At 42.1% G+C, this 19,199-nt stretch overlaps 1 protein-coding gene across 2 annotated transcripts in view; it reads left to right on the top strand.

Moving 5' to 3' along the window:
* Positions 1 to 10,012, top strand: part of LCLAT1 (lysocardiolipin acyltransferase 1) — a 194,317-nt gene extending 184,305 nt beyond the window's left edge. For both annotated transcript variants that reach the window (XM_065891171.1, XM_065891170.1), the window contains one exon: positions 9,490 to 10,012. In XM_065891171.1, the coding sequence (XP_065747243.1) occupies positions 9,490 to 9,992 (503 nt within the window). In that variant the 3' untranslated portion in view covers positions 9,993 to 10,012. The remainder of the gene's footprint in view (positions 1 to 9,489) is intronic.
* The last annotated feature ends 9,187 nt before the right edge of the window (positions 10,013 to 19,199 follow it).

The following is a 19,199-nucleotide window of genomic DNA, read 5'->3' as shown; positions in this document are numbered from 1 at the left end:
ACAACCTGTCTTTTCTTCTCCTTCTTCCCAGTTCTCACTTTTTCACCTTACTGTTACGATGTTGCTTTATAATATAGATAGTGTTTTAATTACATTGAAGTCCATCATTCCAGAGCTCTAAATTCCAAGCAAGCAGCTTATTAGAAACTTTGGGAACACTGCCTTTCTGTAAGGTAACACCCAACAGCCCCACCGAAGATGGCTGTAATTCTCAGAACCAAGAATTCACAGAACCAAGTTGAAAAAAATCCACTAGAGCAGGTCAGTCTCATTAACTGAATATAGAAGTTGTAGCAGATGCTCACATTTAAGAACTTTTCCATGTGCCAGTCCTATGCAAAGAGCCTTGTGTACATTATTTCACAAAATTGTTATAACAGCCTCATGCAGAAGGAATTATAATTCCCTCCTCTATTTTTAGATGAGAAGATAGGTGGTCTATAGATATTGGTTAAATAAGCATTTCTGGAACCTCTTTAAGTGCAGGACATTATGTCAGGTACTAAGGTTCTAAAGAGGCAAAGACACAGTCCTGCCCTTTAGATTTTTATGTTTCCCTGGGACACTGTGGGTTCCTGTGAGCTTCTAGTACTGTAGTGCAGGATGGCAGGTAAGTGCGCAAAAGAACACATCAGCACATATGCCTTAAGCACTCATAGAGGGCAAGACCACTTGGCCTGAATATGTAAAGAAAACTCTGCTTAGAACCCTTAGAATTTGAGCTGGTCTTTGAAGAAAATTGAGATAAAGTATTTCAGGGAAAGAACCTGAAATATTTGAGGCAGAGCAATGTTCTTGGCCATTTTGTGAAATAATAATTTGAATATATGTCTTGAGTAGAAGACGTGAGGTCCATAATTGGCATCTTCAGGGCCCAAGAGAGGAGTGCCCTGGATAGTGGTATAAAGAAGATACTTGAATGCAGTATTTCCCCCACTAACCATGCCGGCATCTGTGGACTAACAGAAGCTAAAGTTAGGTTAGAGCCTAACATGCTAACATTATGATGCAGTAGCGCTTACTATGTATCAGATCTCGTTTTGTCTTTTTACATATATTATTTAATCCTTGCAACAGCCCTGGGAGGTGGTTTTTAGATACAGGAACTAAGTAAGTCACAGAGAGATTCATTCATTCATTTACTATTAGGCAGAGCTAGGATTTGAACCCAGGCAGTCTGCTTTCACAGCCCTCATGCTCTGTACTGCAGGGAATCTAGAATTTTTTCACAAAACGTTTCTGTCAGTGGTACCATCTGTCTCAAAACTTGCCATTTCTATATTGAACAGACACGTGTGCATGTAGACATACACCGCTACCCTACAGGTTGTCAAGAAGAATACAGAAAGGGGCAGTTTAGCTTCTTACTAGTAGAGTATATACCACTTTGCTACCAGTTTGTAATGATACGTGGCTGTATTTGCTTGATAAGCATTAAGAACCGCCTAGAGGAGAAGGCTGGGACAGGTGAGTTGCGGGAACTGGTGTAGAGTGACTGAGTAGCAAGATGGTGGGGGTTGCATGGGGAAGGAGAGAGTCCCAGGCTGTGGACCACTGAGGCTGATGGGCCTGTAACCCTGACTGAGGAGAAGGGCTGGGCAGATGGCGGAGGCAGAAATGCTGACTGCAGAGGAGTTGTTGGGTTTTTTTGTTTTTTATTATCACTATGGCTGATACCTTTTTGTTTTGAACTTTACTTTATTTTTTTATACAGCAGGTTCTTATTAGTCATCCATTTTATACACATCCGTGTATACATGTCAATCCCAATCTCCCAATTCATCCCACCACCACCACCACCCCACCGCTTTCTCCCCTTGGTGTCCATACGTGTTCTCTATCTGTGTCTCTATTTCTGCCCTACAAACCAGTTCATCTGTACCATTTTTCTACATTCCACATATATGCATTAATATACGATATTTGTTTTTCTCTTTCTGACTTACTTCACTCTGTATGAGTCTCAGGTCCATCCACGGCTCTCCAAATGACCCAGTTTCATTCCTTTTTATGGCTGAATAATATTCCATTGTATATACGTACCACATCTTCTTTATCCATTCATCTGTCGACGTGCATTTACGTTGCTTCCATAACCTGGCTATTGTAAATAGTGCTGCAATGAACCCTGGGGTGCATGTGTCTTTTTGAATTATGATTTTCTCTGGGTATATGCCCAGTAGTGGGATTGCTGGATCATATGGTAATTCTATTTTTAGTTTTTTAAGGAACCTCCATACTCTTCTCCATAGTGGCTGTATCAGTTTACATTCCCACCAACAGTGCAGGAGGGTTCCCTTTTCTCCACACCCTCTCCAGCATTTGTTGTTTGTAGATTTTCTGATGATGCCCATTTTAACTGGTGTGAGGTGATACCTCACTGTAGTTTTGATTTTCATTTCTCTAATAGTGATGTTGAGCAGCTTTTCACACGCTTCTTGGCCATCTGTATGTCTTCTTTGGAAAAATGTCTATTTAAGTCTTCTGCCCATTTTTGGATTAGGTTATTTTTTTTTTAATATTGAGCTGCATGAGCTGCTTGTATATTTTGGAGATTAATCCTTTGTCCATTGATTCGTTTACAGATATTTTCTCCCATTCTGAGGGTTGTCTTTTCACCTTGTTTGTAGTTTCCTTTGCTTTGCAAAAGCTTTGAAGTTTCATTAGGTCCCATTTGTTTATTTTTGTTTTTATTTCCATTACTTGAGGAGGTGGATCAAAAAAGATCTTACTGTGATTTATGTCAAAGAGTGTTCTTCCTATGTTTTCCTCTAAGAGTCTTATAGTGTCCGGTCTTACGTTTAGATCTCTAATCCATTTTGAGTTTATTTTTGTGTATGGTGTTAGGGAGCGTTCTAATTTCATTCTTTTACATGTAGCTGTCCAGTTTTCCCAGCACCACTTATTGAAGAGACTGTCTTTTCTCCATTGTATATCCTTGCCTCCTTTGTCATAGATTAGGTGACCATAGGTGTGTGGGTTTATCTCTGGGCTTTCTGTCCTGTTCCATTGATTTATATTTCTGTTATTGTGCCAGTACCATATTATCTTGATTGCTGTAGCTTTGTAGTATAGTCTAAAGTCAGGGAGTCTGATTCTTCCAGCTCAAGACTGATTTGGCTATTCAGGGGTCTTTTGTGTCTCCATACAAATTTTAAGATTTTTTGTTCTAGTTCTTTAACATGCCATTGGTAATGTGATAGGGATTGCACTGAATCTGTAGATTGCTTTGGGTAGTGTAGACCTTTTCACAATATTGATTCTTCCAATCCAAGAATGTGATATATCTCTCCATCTGTTTGTGTCATCTTTGATTTCTGTCATCAGTGTCTTTACCTCCTTAGGTAGGTTTATTCCTAGTTATTTTATTCTGTTTGTTGCAGTGGTAAATGGGACTGTTTCCTTGATTTCTCTGTCTGATCTTTTGTTGTTAGTGCAGACGAATGCAAGAGATTTCTGTGAATTTTGTATCCTGCATCTTTACCAAATTCAGTGATTAGCTCTAGTAGTTTTCTGGTGGCATCTTTAGGATTCTCTGTGTAGAGAGTCATGTCATCTGTAAACAGTGACAGTTTTACTTCTTCTTTTCCAATTTGTATTCCCTTTATTTCTTTTTCTTCTCTGATTGCCATGGCTAGGACTTCCAAAACTATGTTGAATAATAGTGGCAAGAGTGGACATTCTTGTCTTGTTCCTGATCTTGGAGGAAGTGCTTTCAGTTTTTCACCATTGAGAATGATGTTTGTTGTGGGTTTGTCGTATATGGCCTTTATTATGTTGAGATAGGTTCCCTCTCTGCCCACTCTCTGGAGAGTTTTTATCATAAATGGGTGTTGAATTTTGTCAAAAGCTTTTTCTCCATCTATTGAGATGATCATATGGTTTTTATTCTTCGGTTTGTTAATATGGTGTATCACATTGATTGATCTGCGTATATTGAAGAATCCTTGCATCCCTGAGATAAATCCCACTTGATCATGGTGTATGATCTTTTTAATGTGTTGTTGGATTCTGTTTGCTAGTATTTTGTTGAGGATTTTTGTATCTATATTCATCAGTGATATTGGTCTGTAATTTTCCTTTTTTGTAGTATCTTTGTCTGGTTTTGGTATCAGGGTGATGGTGGCCTCATAGAATGAGTTTGGGAGTGTTCCTTCCTCTGCAGTTTTTTTTATAAGAATTTGAGAAGGATGGGTGTTAGCTCTCCTCTAAATGTTCGACAGAATTCACCTGTGAAGCCATCTGGTCCTGGACTTTTGTTTATTGGAGGATTTTTAATCACAGTTTCAATTTCAGTGCTTCTGATTGGTCTTCATATTTTCTATTTCTTCCTGGTTCAGTCTTGGAAGGATATATACCTTTCTAAGAATTTGTCCATTTCTTCCAGGTTGTCCATTTTATTGGCATAGAGTTGCTTGTAGTAGTCTCTTAGGATGCTTTGTATTTCTGCAGTGTCTGTTGTAACATCTCCTTTTTCATTTCAAATTCTATTGAGTCCTCTCCCTCTTTTTCTTCATGGGTCTGGCTAAAGGTTTATCAATTTTGTTTATCTTCTCAAAGAACCAGCTTTTAGTTTTATTGATCTCTGCTATTATTTCCTTCGTTTCTGTTTCATTTATTTCCGCTCTGATTTTTATTATTTCTTTCCTTCTACTAACTTTGGGTTTTGTTTGTTCTTCTTTCTCTGGTTCCTTTAGGTGTAAGGTTGGATCATTTGAGATTTTTCTTGTTTCTTGAGGTCGGCTTGTATTGCTATAAACCTCCCTCTTAGAACTGCTTTTGCTGCATCCCATAGGTTTTGGATCATCGTGTTTTCGTTGTAATTTGTCTCTAGGTATTTTTTATTTTTTTTTTATTTTTTTTATTTTTTTTTATTTTTTTACGGTACACGGGCCTCTCCCGTTGCAGAGCACAGGCTCCGGATGCACAGGCTCAGCGGCCATGGCTCACGGGCCCAGCCGCTCCGCGGCATGTGGGATCCTCCCGGACCAGGGCATGAACCCGTGTCCCCCGCATCGGCAGGCGGACTCTCAACCACTGTACCACCAGGGAAGCCCTCTAGGTATTTTTTGATTTCCTCTTTGATTTCTTCAGTGATCTCTTGGTTACTTAGTAACGTATTGTTTAGCCTCCATGTGTTTGTGTATTTTATGTTTTTTTCCTTGTAACTGATTTCTAATCTCATAGCATTGTGGTCAGAAAAGATGCTTGATATGATTATAATTTTCTTAAATTTACTGAGGCTTGATTTGTGACTCAAGATGTGATCTATCCTGGAGAATATTCTGTGTGCACTTGAGAAGAAAACGTGATCTGCTATTTTTGGATAGAATGTCCTATAAATATCAATTAAATCTATCTGGTCTATTGTGCCATTTAAAGCTTGTGTTTCCTTATTAATTTTCTGTTTGGATGATCCGTCCATTGGTGTAAGTGAGGTGTTAAAGTCTCCCACAATTATTGTGTTACTGTCGATTTCCTCTTTTATAGCTGTTGTTAGCAGTTGCCTTATGTATTGAGGTGCTCCTATGTTGGGTGCAAATGTATTTATAATTGTTGTATCTTCTCCTTGGATTGATCCCTTGATCATTATGTAGTGTCCTTCCTTGTTTCATGTAACATTCTTTATTTTAAGGTCTATTTTATCTGATATGTGCATTGCTACTCCAGCTTCCTTTTGATTTCCATTTGCATGGAATATCTTTTTCCATCCCCTCACTTTCAGTCAGTTTGTATCCCTAAGTCTGGAGTGGGTCTCTTATAGACAGCATATATATGGGTCTTGTTTTTGTATCCATTCAGCAAGCCTGTGTCTTTTGGTTGGAGCATTTAATCCATTCACGTTTAAGTAATTATCGACATGTATGTTCCTATTACCATTTTCTTAATTGTTATGGGTTCTTTTTTGTAGGTCCTTTTCTTCTCTTGTGTTTCCCACTTAGAGAAGTTCCTTTAGTATTTGTTGTAGACCTGGTTTGGTGGTGCTGAATTCTCTTAGCTTTTTCTTGTCTGTAAAGTTTTTGATTTCTCCATTAAATCTGAATGAGATCCTTGCCAGGTGGAGTAATCTTGGTTGTAGGTTCTTCCCTTTCATCACTTTAAATATGTCGTGCCACTCCCTTTTGGCTTGTAGAGTTTCTGCTGAGAAATCAGCTGTTAACCTTATGGGAGTTCCCTTGTATGTATTTGTCATTTTTCCCTTGTTGCTTTCAATAATTGTTGTCTTTTACTTTTGTCAGTTTGATTGTCAGTTTGATTACCGTGTGTCTCGGCATGTTTCTTCTTGGGTTTATCCTGCCTGGGACTCTCTGTGCTTCCTGGACTGTGGCTATTTCATTTCCCACATTAGGGAAGTTTTCAACTATAATCTCTTCAAATATTTTCTCAGGCCCTTTCTCTTTTTCTTCTTCTTCTGGGACCCCTCTAATGCGAATGTGGTTGTGTTTAGTGTTGTCCTAGAGGTCTCTTAGGCTGTCTTCATTTCTTTTCATTCTTTTTTCTTTATTCTGTTCCACAGCAGTGAATTCTACCATTCTGTCTTCTGGGTCACTTATCCATTCTTCTGCCTCAGTTATTCTGCTATTGATTCCTTCTAGTGTATTTTTCATTTCAGTTATTGTTCATCTCTGTTTGTTTGTTCTTTGATTTTTCTAGGTCTTTGTTAAACATTTCTTGCATCTTCTCAATCTTTGCCTCCAAGGTCCTGGATCATCTTCACTATCATTATTCTGAATTCTTTTTCTGGCATGTTGCCTAGCTCTACTTCATTTGGTTGTTTTTCTGGGGTTTTGTCTTGTTCCTTCATCTGGTACAAAGTACTCTGCCTTTTCATTTTGTCTGTCTTTCTGTGAATGTGGTTTTCCTTCCACAGGCTGCAGAATTGTAGTTCTTCTTGCTTCTGCTGTCCGCCCTCTCACAGAGGAGTTTTGAAAGTAAATGTGAAATGTGAACTCAGTTCTGAATCAGAAGCCAGGTGGCATAACATGTGACAAGAGGTGAAGACATGTCTTTTCCCTCATTGAGAGAGAAAGTGGGGAAAGGGTAGATGAAGTGGAGGTGAGACAGCTAGAACAAGGATTATGTCTCTGGTTGGTGGGCATAAAGAAACAGGCTCTGAGGTCTGCAGGTGGAGGGAGCACTAAAATATCAAACTCACTTGTCAAGGAAAAGTTTCATCTGTGATGGAGCAGGGTAGTCGTGATTGATGCTAAATTGACAAAAGGCTGCTACATTTTTAATGCAGGTGAGTTAATAGGTAAGACACATTATATTACCTTCTTAGTGGATATATCACGCTCAGTGTAGCAGTGAGAGTTGGTCTTTGGACGCTTGATCAGATGGCCCACCTTCTAGCATGTAAATTCCCGCTACAGCACACCAGGCCATGGTCAACCAGCCTGTTCTCAGATGGTGAACACATCACCTCTTGACAGCTGTGAAAAAGCTTTTCCCTGTGGCTTCTAACCACAGGACCAAGTTCCCTCCTCTGCAGCCGAATGGCTTGGGCCTAGTCTCTCTTCTAGGACTTCAGACGCAAGTGCAGTGGAGTTGCCTCCACCAGCCTTGCACTGCCTCCTCTACTCCCATGTCAACAGTGCACAGGGTCCCTAAAGGACTGTCCCTCTGGTTTTGAACCTAAACCTTGTTGATATAGGTATTCTCATTTTTTTATGTCATAGCTCTTATTAAGGGCTGAGTATTTTATAACGCCGTTATGAAACCAGATTGAAACCTCATCCTTTCTCTAAGGTAAATCACAGAGTAGAGACGGACAGTATATATTTATAGAGGTTCAGTAATGGTTCAGTAGTAAGGGTAAACATGGTGAGCTAAGGTGGGGAAGTTGCTTCATATCTTTACTGTTCTTAATTTTGAGGTAAAATTTGAATAGAGTGAAATGCACAGATCTTAAATGTACCATTTGATGTAATCCACACCCTAATCAAGATATAGAATAGTCCTGGCCCCCAAGATATAGTCCCTGCCCCCCTGAAAATTACCTCATGCTCCCTTCCAATCAGTTCCCTCCCCCACAGGCAACTACTGTTCTGATTTCTGCCACCACAGATTAATTTCGCGTACCTCATATGGTTCTGTGATTGCAAATTTCACATCAAAAGTCTCTCACTGTAGATACGTTGATAAGGAAGAAAGCAACATTCAGAGACTATGCATCAACATGCTGTGTGCCCTTGGGCAAAAATCTTAACCTCCCTGGGCCTCATTACAGGGTTCCATAGGTGATCCTCTTGATTCTTTAAAGATCGAACTCTGCTCACATTTTTAATCTCAAAACTGCCACCCCCGCACCGCAGTCCGTTCAAGAACCCGGAGCAGAAACAAACCTCGGGCTCATTCCACCCTCTCCAGTTGAGCATTCTGTCAGGTCAGTTCTTCCTTGTGATTTTTTTTGGACATGTCACTTACTTTAGTCCCTACCTCCTCTTCATCTCTTGCCTTGTAATGACCAATCAAATTACTTTTCCGACCTCTCTTGCCCCTGGTCCCCTCCAAACTATTCTTATTACTGCCCCCAAGCTAACCCCTGATAAAATGAAACAAATTCTGGCCGCTTTTCTATTTAAAATCCTTAAGTGGTTCTCCACCATTTAAGGTGCTTCTCTGTCACCTACAGACTTGAGTTCCAATTCTCAAGTTTGACAATGAGGCCTTAACCGAATGCCTCCAGCCTGTGTTTAGTGCCCTCAGCTCCCCAGTGTTCTCTGCTGGGAGGCTCACCCTGCCATCGCTCTCCTGCTTCCCCAGCTCCCTCCCCATTTCCACAGGCCCCTGTTAGGGCACTGTACTTGCCGTCCCCCTGATTCTGCTGTGAGCTCTGCAGTGAGGTTAGGGACCGTATTTTATTCACTTCTCTACCTCCAGCATCTGGCATATGACTTTGCCGACAACACTTAACCCCAAAGTAACTAAATCATGAGATTTCTAAGGATGGTGCTGCACTGGGTCAGGGTCTTATTCAGACTTCACATTGATGTTTCTAGAAATAAAAAAATCATATGGAAGTTTTCATGCATGTCTGACCACTTCATCAAGTCTGATTCTGAGTTTTTCATTCCAGTAGCTTTCGTGATAATATTGGGTTAATGGTGAGCAAGTTTTTTATTTGGAGAGAGGGTGTATTTATTGATAGGAGGTCTCAAAACAGTGAGTCCCGCTGGTGTGAAAGAGCTGTCTGTGCTCTAATTCCCATCTCAAATCTAACTCATGTGCTTCTTCGTTTAGTTCTACAATGGCAGATTACCGTTTCTACAAATGAAGGTGATTTCTTTCTAAAGGTCTTTGTGGTAATTAGCAAGCAGATAAAAAACTAAAAATGATTGGAAAATACTGACCCAAGAGCATAGGAACACGAGTATTTACAGCCCTTGTTTGTTCATCTTGGTTCACTTGGTCCTGATTTTGTGAATCAGCATTGCTGTCTGAATTGATCTTTACTCCATCTGTATTTTTATCTTTTCCAAAACCTAGGTAAGAACCTGGATGCCGTCCATGACATCACGGTGGCGTACCCTCACAACATTCCCCAGACAGAGAGGCACCTCCTCCTTGGGGACTTTCCTAAGGAGATCCACTTCCATGTCCACCGATACCCAGTGGACACCCTCCCAACATCCAAGGAGGACCTCCAGCTCTGGTGCCGCAAGCGGTGGGAAGAGAAAGAGGAGAGGCTGCGCTCCTTCTATCAAGGGGAGAAGAATTTTTACTTTACGGGGCAGACTGTCATCCCGCCTTGCAAGTCTGAGCTCAGGGTCCTTGTGGTCAAATTGCTCTCCCTACTGTACTGGACCCTGTTCGGCCCTGCCGTGTGCCTGCTCGTCTGTCTGTACAGCCTTGTCCGGTGGTATTTTATAATCATCATTGTCGTCTTCGTGGTGCAGGAGAGAATATTTGGTGGACTGGAGATCATCGAACTTGCATGTTACCGTTTTTTACACAAACAGCCACATTTAAATGCAGAGAAAAAGGAGTAAGGTTGTAAGGTTCACAGTGTAAAAACCTAGGGGATATTTTGGATAAGCTTTTGTAAACCGAGATGCTTTTTTGCATGACTATGTCAAATATTTCTTACTATCGTCATTATTTGTTAAAGATATTTTGCACTTAGTTTTGTGGGAAAATATTGCTACACACACGATTTTTTTTTTTTTTTTTTAAATCTCTGAATGTAATTTCAACACTGTGTAGCAGGGAGCGATCGCTGTGAAATAACTTGGGCCAGAGTATTAGTAAACAATCATCAGGCTGTTAGCAGACAAGGTACACACAGATCTTCTCAGAGGCCCAATCCTGCTTCCTAACAGACTCCCCAGACAGGAGGCAGATCTGGGGCTCCTGGGCACTGGCCCAGATCAAGTGCTGGCACCTGACGGTGGAGGTGAGGGCCCTTCCTCCTGGCTCCCTCTCGGCCCTGTCCCCGCACTCCTTTCTATGCCAGTCAAACCCTTGCATCCTTCCTCAAGACCAGAAAACAGAAACCCCTTGTCCTTAAGCTGAACAAACATTTTAATAGGAAGCCCTTCATTACTCATGAAATCTTGGCATTTAGCCGTGCACTGACATAGACGTCACAAGACCACCGGTGCCCTTTTCTCACGTGGAAAATAAGAGCTGGACAAGTCTCAGGGGGCAACCACAGGCTCTCCACTCAGAAACCTTAGTTTGAATTTTTAAAACCAGGAATTCATACGGTTTAGTCCTTCACTTCTGTGTAACCTTGTTTAGTGCCGGTTTCTTTACAGCTTGTTAGCAGGTGTAGCTTTTCTGCATTATAAACGGTATACATCAAGTCACTTACCTTTTAAAGGAGAGCGTAGAAGAACGTTCTCTTATTGCCATCAGAAACAACTTGAAGTTGCGTCTTGGTTGAAATATTTCTTTAAAACCTGCCACAGAAAGGAAGGTTATTGTATTTTCTACGTGTGCACGGGTGTCTAACTTCTGCCACTAAATCAGTAGCAGCACTTGCAGACAGGGCCGTAATGGTTTAACCTAAATTATTCAACCCTTGTAGCCTTGACAGGTTTTATTCTTAAAACCAAAATGGTCACACAAAAGGGAATCCTTTTTTAATGATAGTGAGGGATCTCTCTCTTTTAGTCCCAGGTTTCCTCTTTCGTTAGTAAAACCCACATTTTACCAACCGTTCACGTAAATAGTCCTGTTATTTGGAGTCAATGGAAAATTCAGCAAGTCAACAGCACCAGTCTCCTTCTGAGGCAAAAAAGAAATGTGTGGTCATTGTTTCCACTCCGGTGGGGCCCTGCAGCTACTTTTTTTTTTTTTTTGGTCCTAGTGGGAATGCCGGTCAGAGCAGCAGAAAATATGGAGCAATTAAAAGTCTTTTCTGGGCTTCCCTGGTGGCGCAGTGGTTTAGAGTCCGCCTGCCGATGCAGGAGACACGGGTTCGTGCCCCGGTCCGGGAAGATCCCACATGCCGCGGAGCGGCTGGGCCCGTGAGCCATGGCCGCTGAGCCTGCGCGTCCGGAGCCTGTGCTCCGCAACGGGAGAGGCCACAACAGTGAGAAGCCCTCGAAAAAAGTCTTTACTGTTAAAAAACCTGTCCGCTTATTCCTGCCTTGAACCAGCTTCAAACACTGTTTCTAGCTTTGTGTACTCTTGGCACGAGTGCCTTCTCCTTAATTACATCTCCTTTGTGCTGGACGGTGATTTCCGCCGGCAGTGGAAACCGGCATCGCTGTGACAGGCAAGCACGCTGTGAGCTAGACTTACCCAGCAGACTCTTCTTTCAGAAAGCCACCGCAGCACTCTGTTGGCATACCATCTTCACTGGAAGAGAACTAACTAGTGCCTCTGCTGCAGAGCCCAACCTGTATTTAACTACTCTCCCAAGGCTGTTTGTAATCCTGCCGGGGCTACTAATTAGTTATTATGCACATCTGCTCCAGACCCAGCTTCCTTGGTTTCTAAGGTGGTTATTTTTTTAACCTTTTTTTTCCCCCTTTAATAAAAGAGGTTTCTAATTTAGGTCTCTCTCAGACTTCTGGTTATATTTGGAAATAAGAAATAGTTTAACAATCAGGATTGCATTTGTCCTGGGTCAGAGAGAAACGCTGAGTTTTCTACTCCACAGGTGTTTGCAGTGTAGCCAGGCTGCCCTTCCTCCAACTGCTCAAGGCTCCTTGGTTCAGGGTCTGGCTTTAATGGCTTGTCCTCTTGAACCCTATGAAACCTGTAAAAGGGGAAGTCTTCCTTTTTAAAACATGTTTTCTTTTGATCGTAAAAAACATGTTTAAGATAAAATGCAAACTCCTTTTTAGTACCCTGAATTCATAAGCACTGAAACTGAGACACTGTACTTCTAAGAATCAGAAATAACTTCAAAAAGAAAAATGTTGCCTTTTTTGGTCTCTGGTGTGGTTTTTTTTGTTTGTTTTGTTTGCAATAAGGCTTCTTTTACAATTGAAATCATTTGTGTTTTCCTACACAACTTTTTCTTCTCCTATTTAAAGAAATACACTGTGCATGATTTGGACTCTAAAATTGATAGGGTCAGGTAGAGGTTAACGCAGTTACAGAACTGCGCTTGGCCTCAGCTGTGACCCCTTCCCACCTCCCAGTCTGGCTCTGGACTCAGCAGCCGCCTGTCTGGCAGCATCTGGACTCTCACCAGCCCATCCAGAGGAGGCTCAGTGGAGTTAGAAATGTTTACACTGCTGTATGTCCATTTGTTACATCTTTACCATTCAGACGAGATTTAAATAAAGCAAGTGTGGTTTACGTGGGACATGAACCGTTATACTTAAAATAGGAACCTACAAGGAAGGGCACTGATTAGGTCACAAGTTTTCCCACCAGGCCTCTGATGAAACAAGCCAAAGTCATTGTAAAATTCAGTAGAAGAACATGGTAAAAGACTAAAAGAAAGATAAATGTCAGAGCCCATAATTTAAAGTGCTTAATAAAATCCTTGCTTTTTAGGCTACTAAAACACAGACGGGGAGAAATCCCAGCTTCCACTTGAGTCACTTGGAAATTAGTTACGTCCATAGCCCCACGTCAGACCTCGTCCATCAGCAGCCGACTGAACTCGCCGGGAGGGGAGACATTCCCATCTCACTCGGGCTTCAAGCTCGGCCTGACCATGCTGCCCTCGTGCACTTTTATAATGGAGACTAATGGAGGGAGCCTGTTGGTATTAAATTGTTTACATTTCTTTATATAAATAATGTGCTTTCAGTGCCTTAGTTACGGGTCCCTTTCTTTCTCTTGTTCCAAGAATTCTGCAATGTGTCTCTTAGGTAAAAGTCTCTTTCTGCTATTCACTGGGAGAAAAATGGTTTCTAAAACACTGGTCACTGTGGTCAATAGTACTTTGTGAGGACATCTGGGAAAGAGAGTTTTATGTGGAGGTAGCGGTTGCCTCAGGGCTATTGTTTATGTTGCAGAAATGCTCTTGTCACATGATAAGCTTCAGATTAGACATGGCCCTAAAGTTGTCTTGTGCTGACCTTAAATTCTTATTTCAGAAGAGAATCTTGGTTTAGGTAATTCATTTTTTAAAAGATCATGTGCAAAAACACTACGTTTTAAAAATAACTCACAGAATGGCCTTAGTTTTTTATGTCCGCTGGTATCTTTATGAGTTGTGTTCTCTGTAGTATACATCCCAGAATAAAGTGGAGTGAATTCAATAGTTTACACGTGTGTTGGGTTTCTGTTTTTTTGCAGGAATGACTGGAGGCTATATTGTTATTGTATTATAACGTGGTATTGAGGAAGAGCTGACCAGTTAGGACTCTCTTTCACAGATGTTTAAAACATAATGCCAAAGCAAAAAGGGAATATATCACCATCATCACTGAAAAAGTCCAGGGGCCGAAGCTGAATTCACGGTTCAGTGAATGTCATCAGAACTTGGTTTTCCCCCATCTCAGTTCAGCCCGAGGGCAGTGTGGTCGTTCCACAAGGGAGGGGGGTCGCATGGGAAATATCCACACCACTAGCTGTAAGAGGTAAACGGGGCTCTATGCACACCCCTCCCCCACTGTCAGGGAATACAGGACTAGGAAGGCAATTCTTGGACCAAAGCTTGACAAATGCATGAAAACACACTTAGCAAACAGACACGCACAAAAATCATGGGACCTAAGGGTAGCAGGATATGCCGCCCCAGAATATGAGTGTAGGAGTTCAGGACATGCCATCCCAAATACAGCACTTTGGAATATTGTTCATTGTCAGCTGTAGGCACTTGAGAAACAGCCAATGCAGGGAAGGGCTGTCTCTGAACTCTCCTTTTCTGCCTGAAGACAGATCCTCCAAAAGGAACTCAACTGCCATAAATCCCCTCCCTGGGGGTTTCATCAGCCGGAGGGGATTGACTCTTGTCACAGGAAAGGAGACTTCACACCCACACACTTTGCCACAAAAGGCCATACCCACCCCCCATCTATTCCAAGGGTCCATTCACTATCCCCTAAGAGGGCTACTTTCTTCCTCCCCTTTTCCATTAAGATGGTATTTCAGGGGCTTCCCAGGTGGCACAGTGGTTGAGAGTCCGCCTGCCGATGCAGGGGACACGGGTTCGTGCCCCGGTCCGGGAAGATCCCACATGCCGCGGAGCGCCTGGGCCCGTGAGCCGTGGCCGCTGAGCCTGCGCGTCCGGAGCCTGTGCTCCGCAACGGGAGAGGCCACAACAGTGAGAGGCCCGCGTACCGCAAAAAAAAAAAAAAAAAAAAAAAAAAAAAAAAAAAAAAAGATGGTATTTCAGGCCTGGATTCTAAGCCACCTCAAAGAGTTACTCATTTTTCCCTGGGTATCTTCATGAATACATGAGGGATACATGCTAATACATTTTTGACTGTTCTCCTCTTGTTAATCTGGCTAATATTACTGGAGTCTCAGCCAAGAACTCAGAAGGGTAGAGGGGAAATGGTTTTCCTCCCCTACAAAACCTAAGCTCTGCAGTGCCCCATTCTGTCTTCGGGTTCTCCAACAAGCATTTGCTTGAAAGATCCACTCTGAGGGGAGGCCCCAATGTCATTCTCTGGGAAGGGGGCATGAGGGACCAGAAGAATGGGTTTCCAGGACTGGGCCATGGGGCTGGTGGGATTTCTATATTCTGTTCAGGCAAAGGGGAGAGGAGAGCATAGTCTTTCTAGTCACCCATGTGCTTCCACATCACTCATTTCACTGATAAACTATGTAAAGGGCTTCAGCAGCTCCCTGCGAAGGGTGGGTTTTCAATGAGGTACTTCAGATGCCAGCTAGTAAGCCCTAGGATGTCACAGAGTCTAACCTACACTCGTACAATGCACTCTTCACACCAAAATGTTTTTAAAGCAAATACCTAAAAGACAACTTGCGCTCTCCTGGCTGCGTTGACTTGATTCCCAGGATCCACATGGTGACTTGAGGCCTGCAGTCACTTCAGCCCTACATCCTCTCAGGTTCAAATCTGGTGGGAAACAGCCAGGGAGACTGCTTCCCCAGTGGCTTAACACAAATCCTAAAGTGGGTTGCAATGCTCATTCCTAAACCACTTACTTGCCTGGAAATAACTAGGTGGCTTGCGTCCCTGGGTTACTCACCACCCCCTGGAGCCAGGGCTGGAGTTCGTTCCCCTGGACCACAGGGACCAAGTGCTGGGGAGGGATGAACTTTCAGAGGGCTGCTGTTGAGAACAGGATAAAATGACGCTGGGTGGCCAGATGTCCACCTCGACTATGAAACTTCCCAAACCTCCCAGTGGAGCCGGGAGCAAATCAGCACAGCTTGCAGAGAGAGTCCCTGACCCTGCACAGTGAGAAACAAAGGAGCTTGGCCGCCTCCTCCCATCAACACCAGGGGATATTTGGGAATCCAAGGTTCTCCAGAGCTGTACACAGACAACCTCATCAACAATTGGTCCATCTGAATACTTTAATCATTACCTCTACTAAGATCACCCGACTTAAGCAAGACAGTATGGACAGCATTTTTCTTCCCGTGGGAAATCTGTTGAAGTACAAATCCTGTAGCTCTCATGTCTCTCCCTGTTGGCTGATGCAGTCCTGTTTCTTCCAGCACTGCAGGCACAGAATCTCACAGTGTCGCTCACCCCTCCCTCACCTGCCCTGACAGTCAAGCTGTCACCCCGACCTGCGCCTTCCTCCTCAGGAGCAGCTCCTTCCTACCGCATTAGACCTGGCAAGTCAGCACTACCTACCAGTTCTCCCTGCTCCAGTAGATTGACGCCAATCTCTATCCACGGGACCCAGGTGATCTCCTCACAACCCCAGTTTCATCATGGAACCCTGCGTCTCACCACCCCCAGTGGCTTTCTGCTGATGTCAGGCAGCCCAGACTCGACCTATCCCAGTTCTTCCCAATCCACCCTATCCTTGGGCCCAGGATTGGCCCCGGGTGTGGACCTTTTCACCCCAATGCAACTGGCTGCCTAAAACTTACGTGCCCCCTGCTCTTTCCCACCTTTGCTCATAAAGGTGCTTCCTTCACAGCCCAAATTCTGTCCAATCCCACTTTTTCTCCGAACTGTTTCCTCATCAGTCTAGCTTGAAATGTCCTCCTGTCGTGGTGATATTTCTCTGCAACTCTCGCTTGACCGTATTCCATACTATCTTACGTTATAGTTATTTTTCAGTCTTATTACCTCACCTGGAGTATAAGCTTCTGGAAAGCCAAGACAAGAATGCCTCATATTTCTCTTATCCCGAACAGTATTTAGCCCAGCATCTCACCAATTCCTTTTGCACAATAAATTCTAAACGGTGGTTCCTTGGAAGTCATTCAGAAAGCATCCTGTACTAAACTCAAGCTGGGTGCAGAAATTTACAAATTTAACATAACAAAAACAAAAATTTGAAATGCAAACCCATCTACCTCTGGGAAATAGCTTTTTTTTTTTTTACAAGAATCAAATCGTTTTTGATTGATAATATGATTTACCAAAATATATTAGTAACTGAACTCTTAAAAGTAGAAACTTGGCTCAAAATGTGCATACTTAAGAAGCCTTGTTCAACTAATCTCACCTCCCCCAGCTACACCTGTGGAGGAGAGTTTGCCAATACCTAGCATAATTCTTATGCACTTACCTTTGGCCCACAATCCCACTTTCAGAGATCTATCCCCCAAAACACACTGGCCCCCCAAAATTGTAAGATGCATGCACAAAGCTCTTCATTGTAGTTCTGTTGGTAAGAATAAAATACTGGCAACAACCTAAATGTCCATGGTAGGGAATGACTGAATACTCTGGTATAATTATATGATTGAGTTCTGTGCAGCTGTACAGAGGCACGAGGGGCATCTCCAGACACTGATATAGGACATTTCTCCAATATATTATGTTAAGTGAAAAAAAGAAAGATGGAGAACAATGTGTATAGTTATGCTTTTATTGAAGAAGGTGAGGCCATACAGATACACACAAATATGCTTAATTTAAAAGCTAATTCATTAAACATAATTTAAAAATATAAATTATAAAAGTAAAATTGTAACATATGGGGGAGGGAGGGAACATGATGGATGAGACTAGAATAGGAACTGGACTTCTTTTATATATCTTATTTTATGCTATATGCTTGACTTTGGAACCAAGTTAATGTTTTACATAATTATAAAATTAAATGAGGGAATTCCCTGACAGTCCAGTGATTAGGACTCAGCACTTCCACTGCGGTGGCCCAGGTTCAATCCCTGGTTGGGGAACTAAGATCCTGTAAGACACATGGCGCAGCCAAAATAATTTTAAATAGTAAAAGGTAAAAAAAAATTAAATGAAAAAGTAAAAGCAATTTCTAAAAATCAAAAGAAGAAAAGATAAAAATCAAAAGGAAAATGAAGCAAATGACCCTAACATATCAAATCTGTGGAATAATTACACAGAGAAATTTTTTGAGGTAATTATAATGTATATCCTTAACAGTATATATTCTCAAGGCAGAAAGAACTTCAAAAAAAATCTTAAATTGTTTTTGTCATCGTATTATTAGTAATGATACCAGTTTATTTTCTGAAATTATTGCATATTTTGTAAGATTAGGCATGTAAGTAATTATGATATGTTGCTAGGACCAAGATCTTCAGTGTAAAAAATATGTAAGTATAGAATTTTTAAAGTTAAAAAAATTCCCCATAATCCTAAATTTGAACTGAAAATAATCAGTATGAATTGATGATGTACTTTGTCTTAAAAAACAAAACAAAACAAAACAAGAGCTACTTGGTAGTCCTGTCCATTAAAAATGCTAGAAATATGGGGCTTCCCTGGTGGCGCAGTTGTTGAGAGTCCACCTGCCGATGCAAGGGACGTGGGTTCGTGCCCCCGTCCGGGAAGATCCCACATGCCGCGGAGCGGCTGGGCCCGTGAGCCGTGGTCTCTAAGCCTGTGCGTCCGGAGCATGTGCTCCGCAACAGGAGAGGCCACAACAGTGAGAGGCCCGCATACCGCAAAACAAATAAAATAAAATAAAAATGCTAGAAATTATGGCCAACCAATAGCAATGAGCAGCCTAGTGCCCAGATAATGGAAAAACATTTTCCATTAAAAAGGAACCAGAGGTTCTTAGACAAATGGCCCAGGACAGGTAGAAGGTAAGCCGGGACGTCTTGAAATACCAGAAAGCAAGGAAGCTTTTAAAGACCTCTGAGGTCAGCAATTAGGGCTTAATTTCCAAATATACAAACAGCTCATACAACTCAATAACAAAAAAACAAACAACCCAATCGAAAAATGGGCAGAAGACCTAAATAGACATTACTCCAAAGATGACAGACAGATGGCCAGTAGGCACATGAAAAGCTGCTCAACATCACTTATTATTAGAGAAATGCAAATCACAACCACAGTGAGGTACCACCCACATCAGTCAGAATGGCCATCATCAAAAAGCCTACAAGAAACAAATGCTGGAGGGAATGTGGAGAAAAGGGAACCCTCCTACACTGTTGGTGGGAATGTATATTGGTGCAGCCACTACAGAAAACAGTATGGAGGTTTCTCAAAAAACTAAAAATAGAGCTACCACATGATCCAGCAATTCCACTCCTGGGCATATATCTGGAGAAAACCATAATTTGAAAAGACACATGCACCCCAGTGTTCATGGCAGCACTATTCACAATAGCCAAGACATGGAAACAACCTAAACGTCCATCGACAGAGGAATGGATAAAGAAGATGTGATATATATATATATATATATATATAT

The sequence above is a fragment of the Phocoena phocoena genome, chromosome 14 (assembly GCF_963924675.1).
Source record: "Phocoena phocoena chromosome 14, mPhoPho1.1, whole genome shotgun sequence".
NCBI classification, from domain to species: Eukaryota; Metazoa; Chordata; class Mammalia; order Artiodactyla; family Phocoenidae; genus Phocoena; species Phocoena phocoena.
This window is presented reverse-complemented; position numbering and strand designations above follow the sequence as displayed.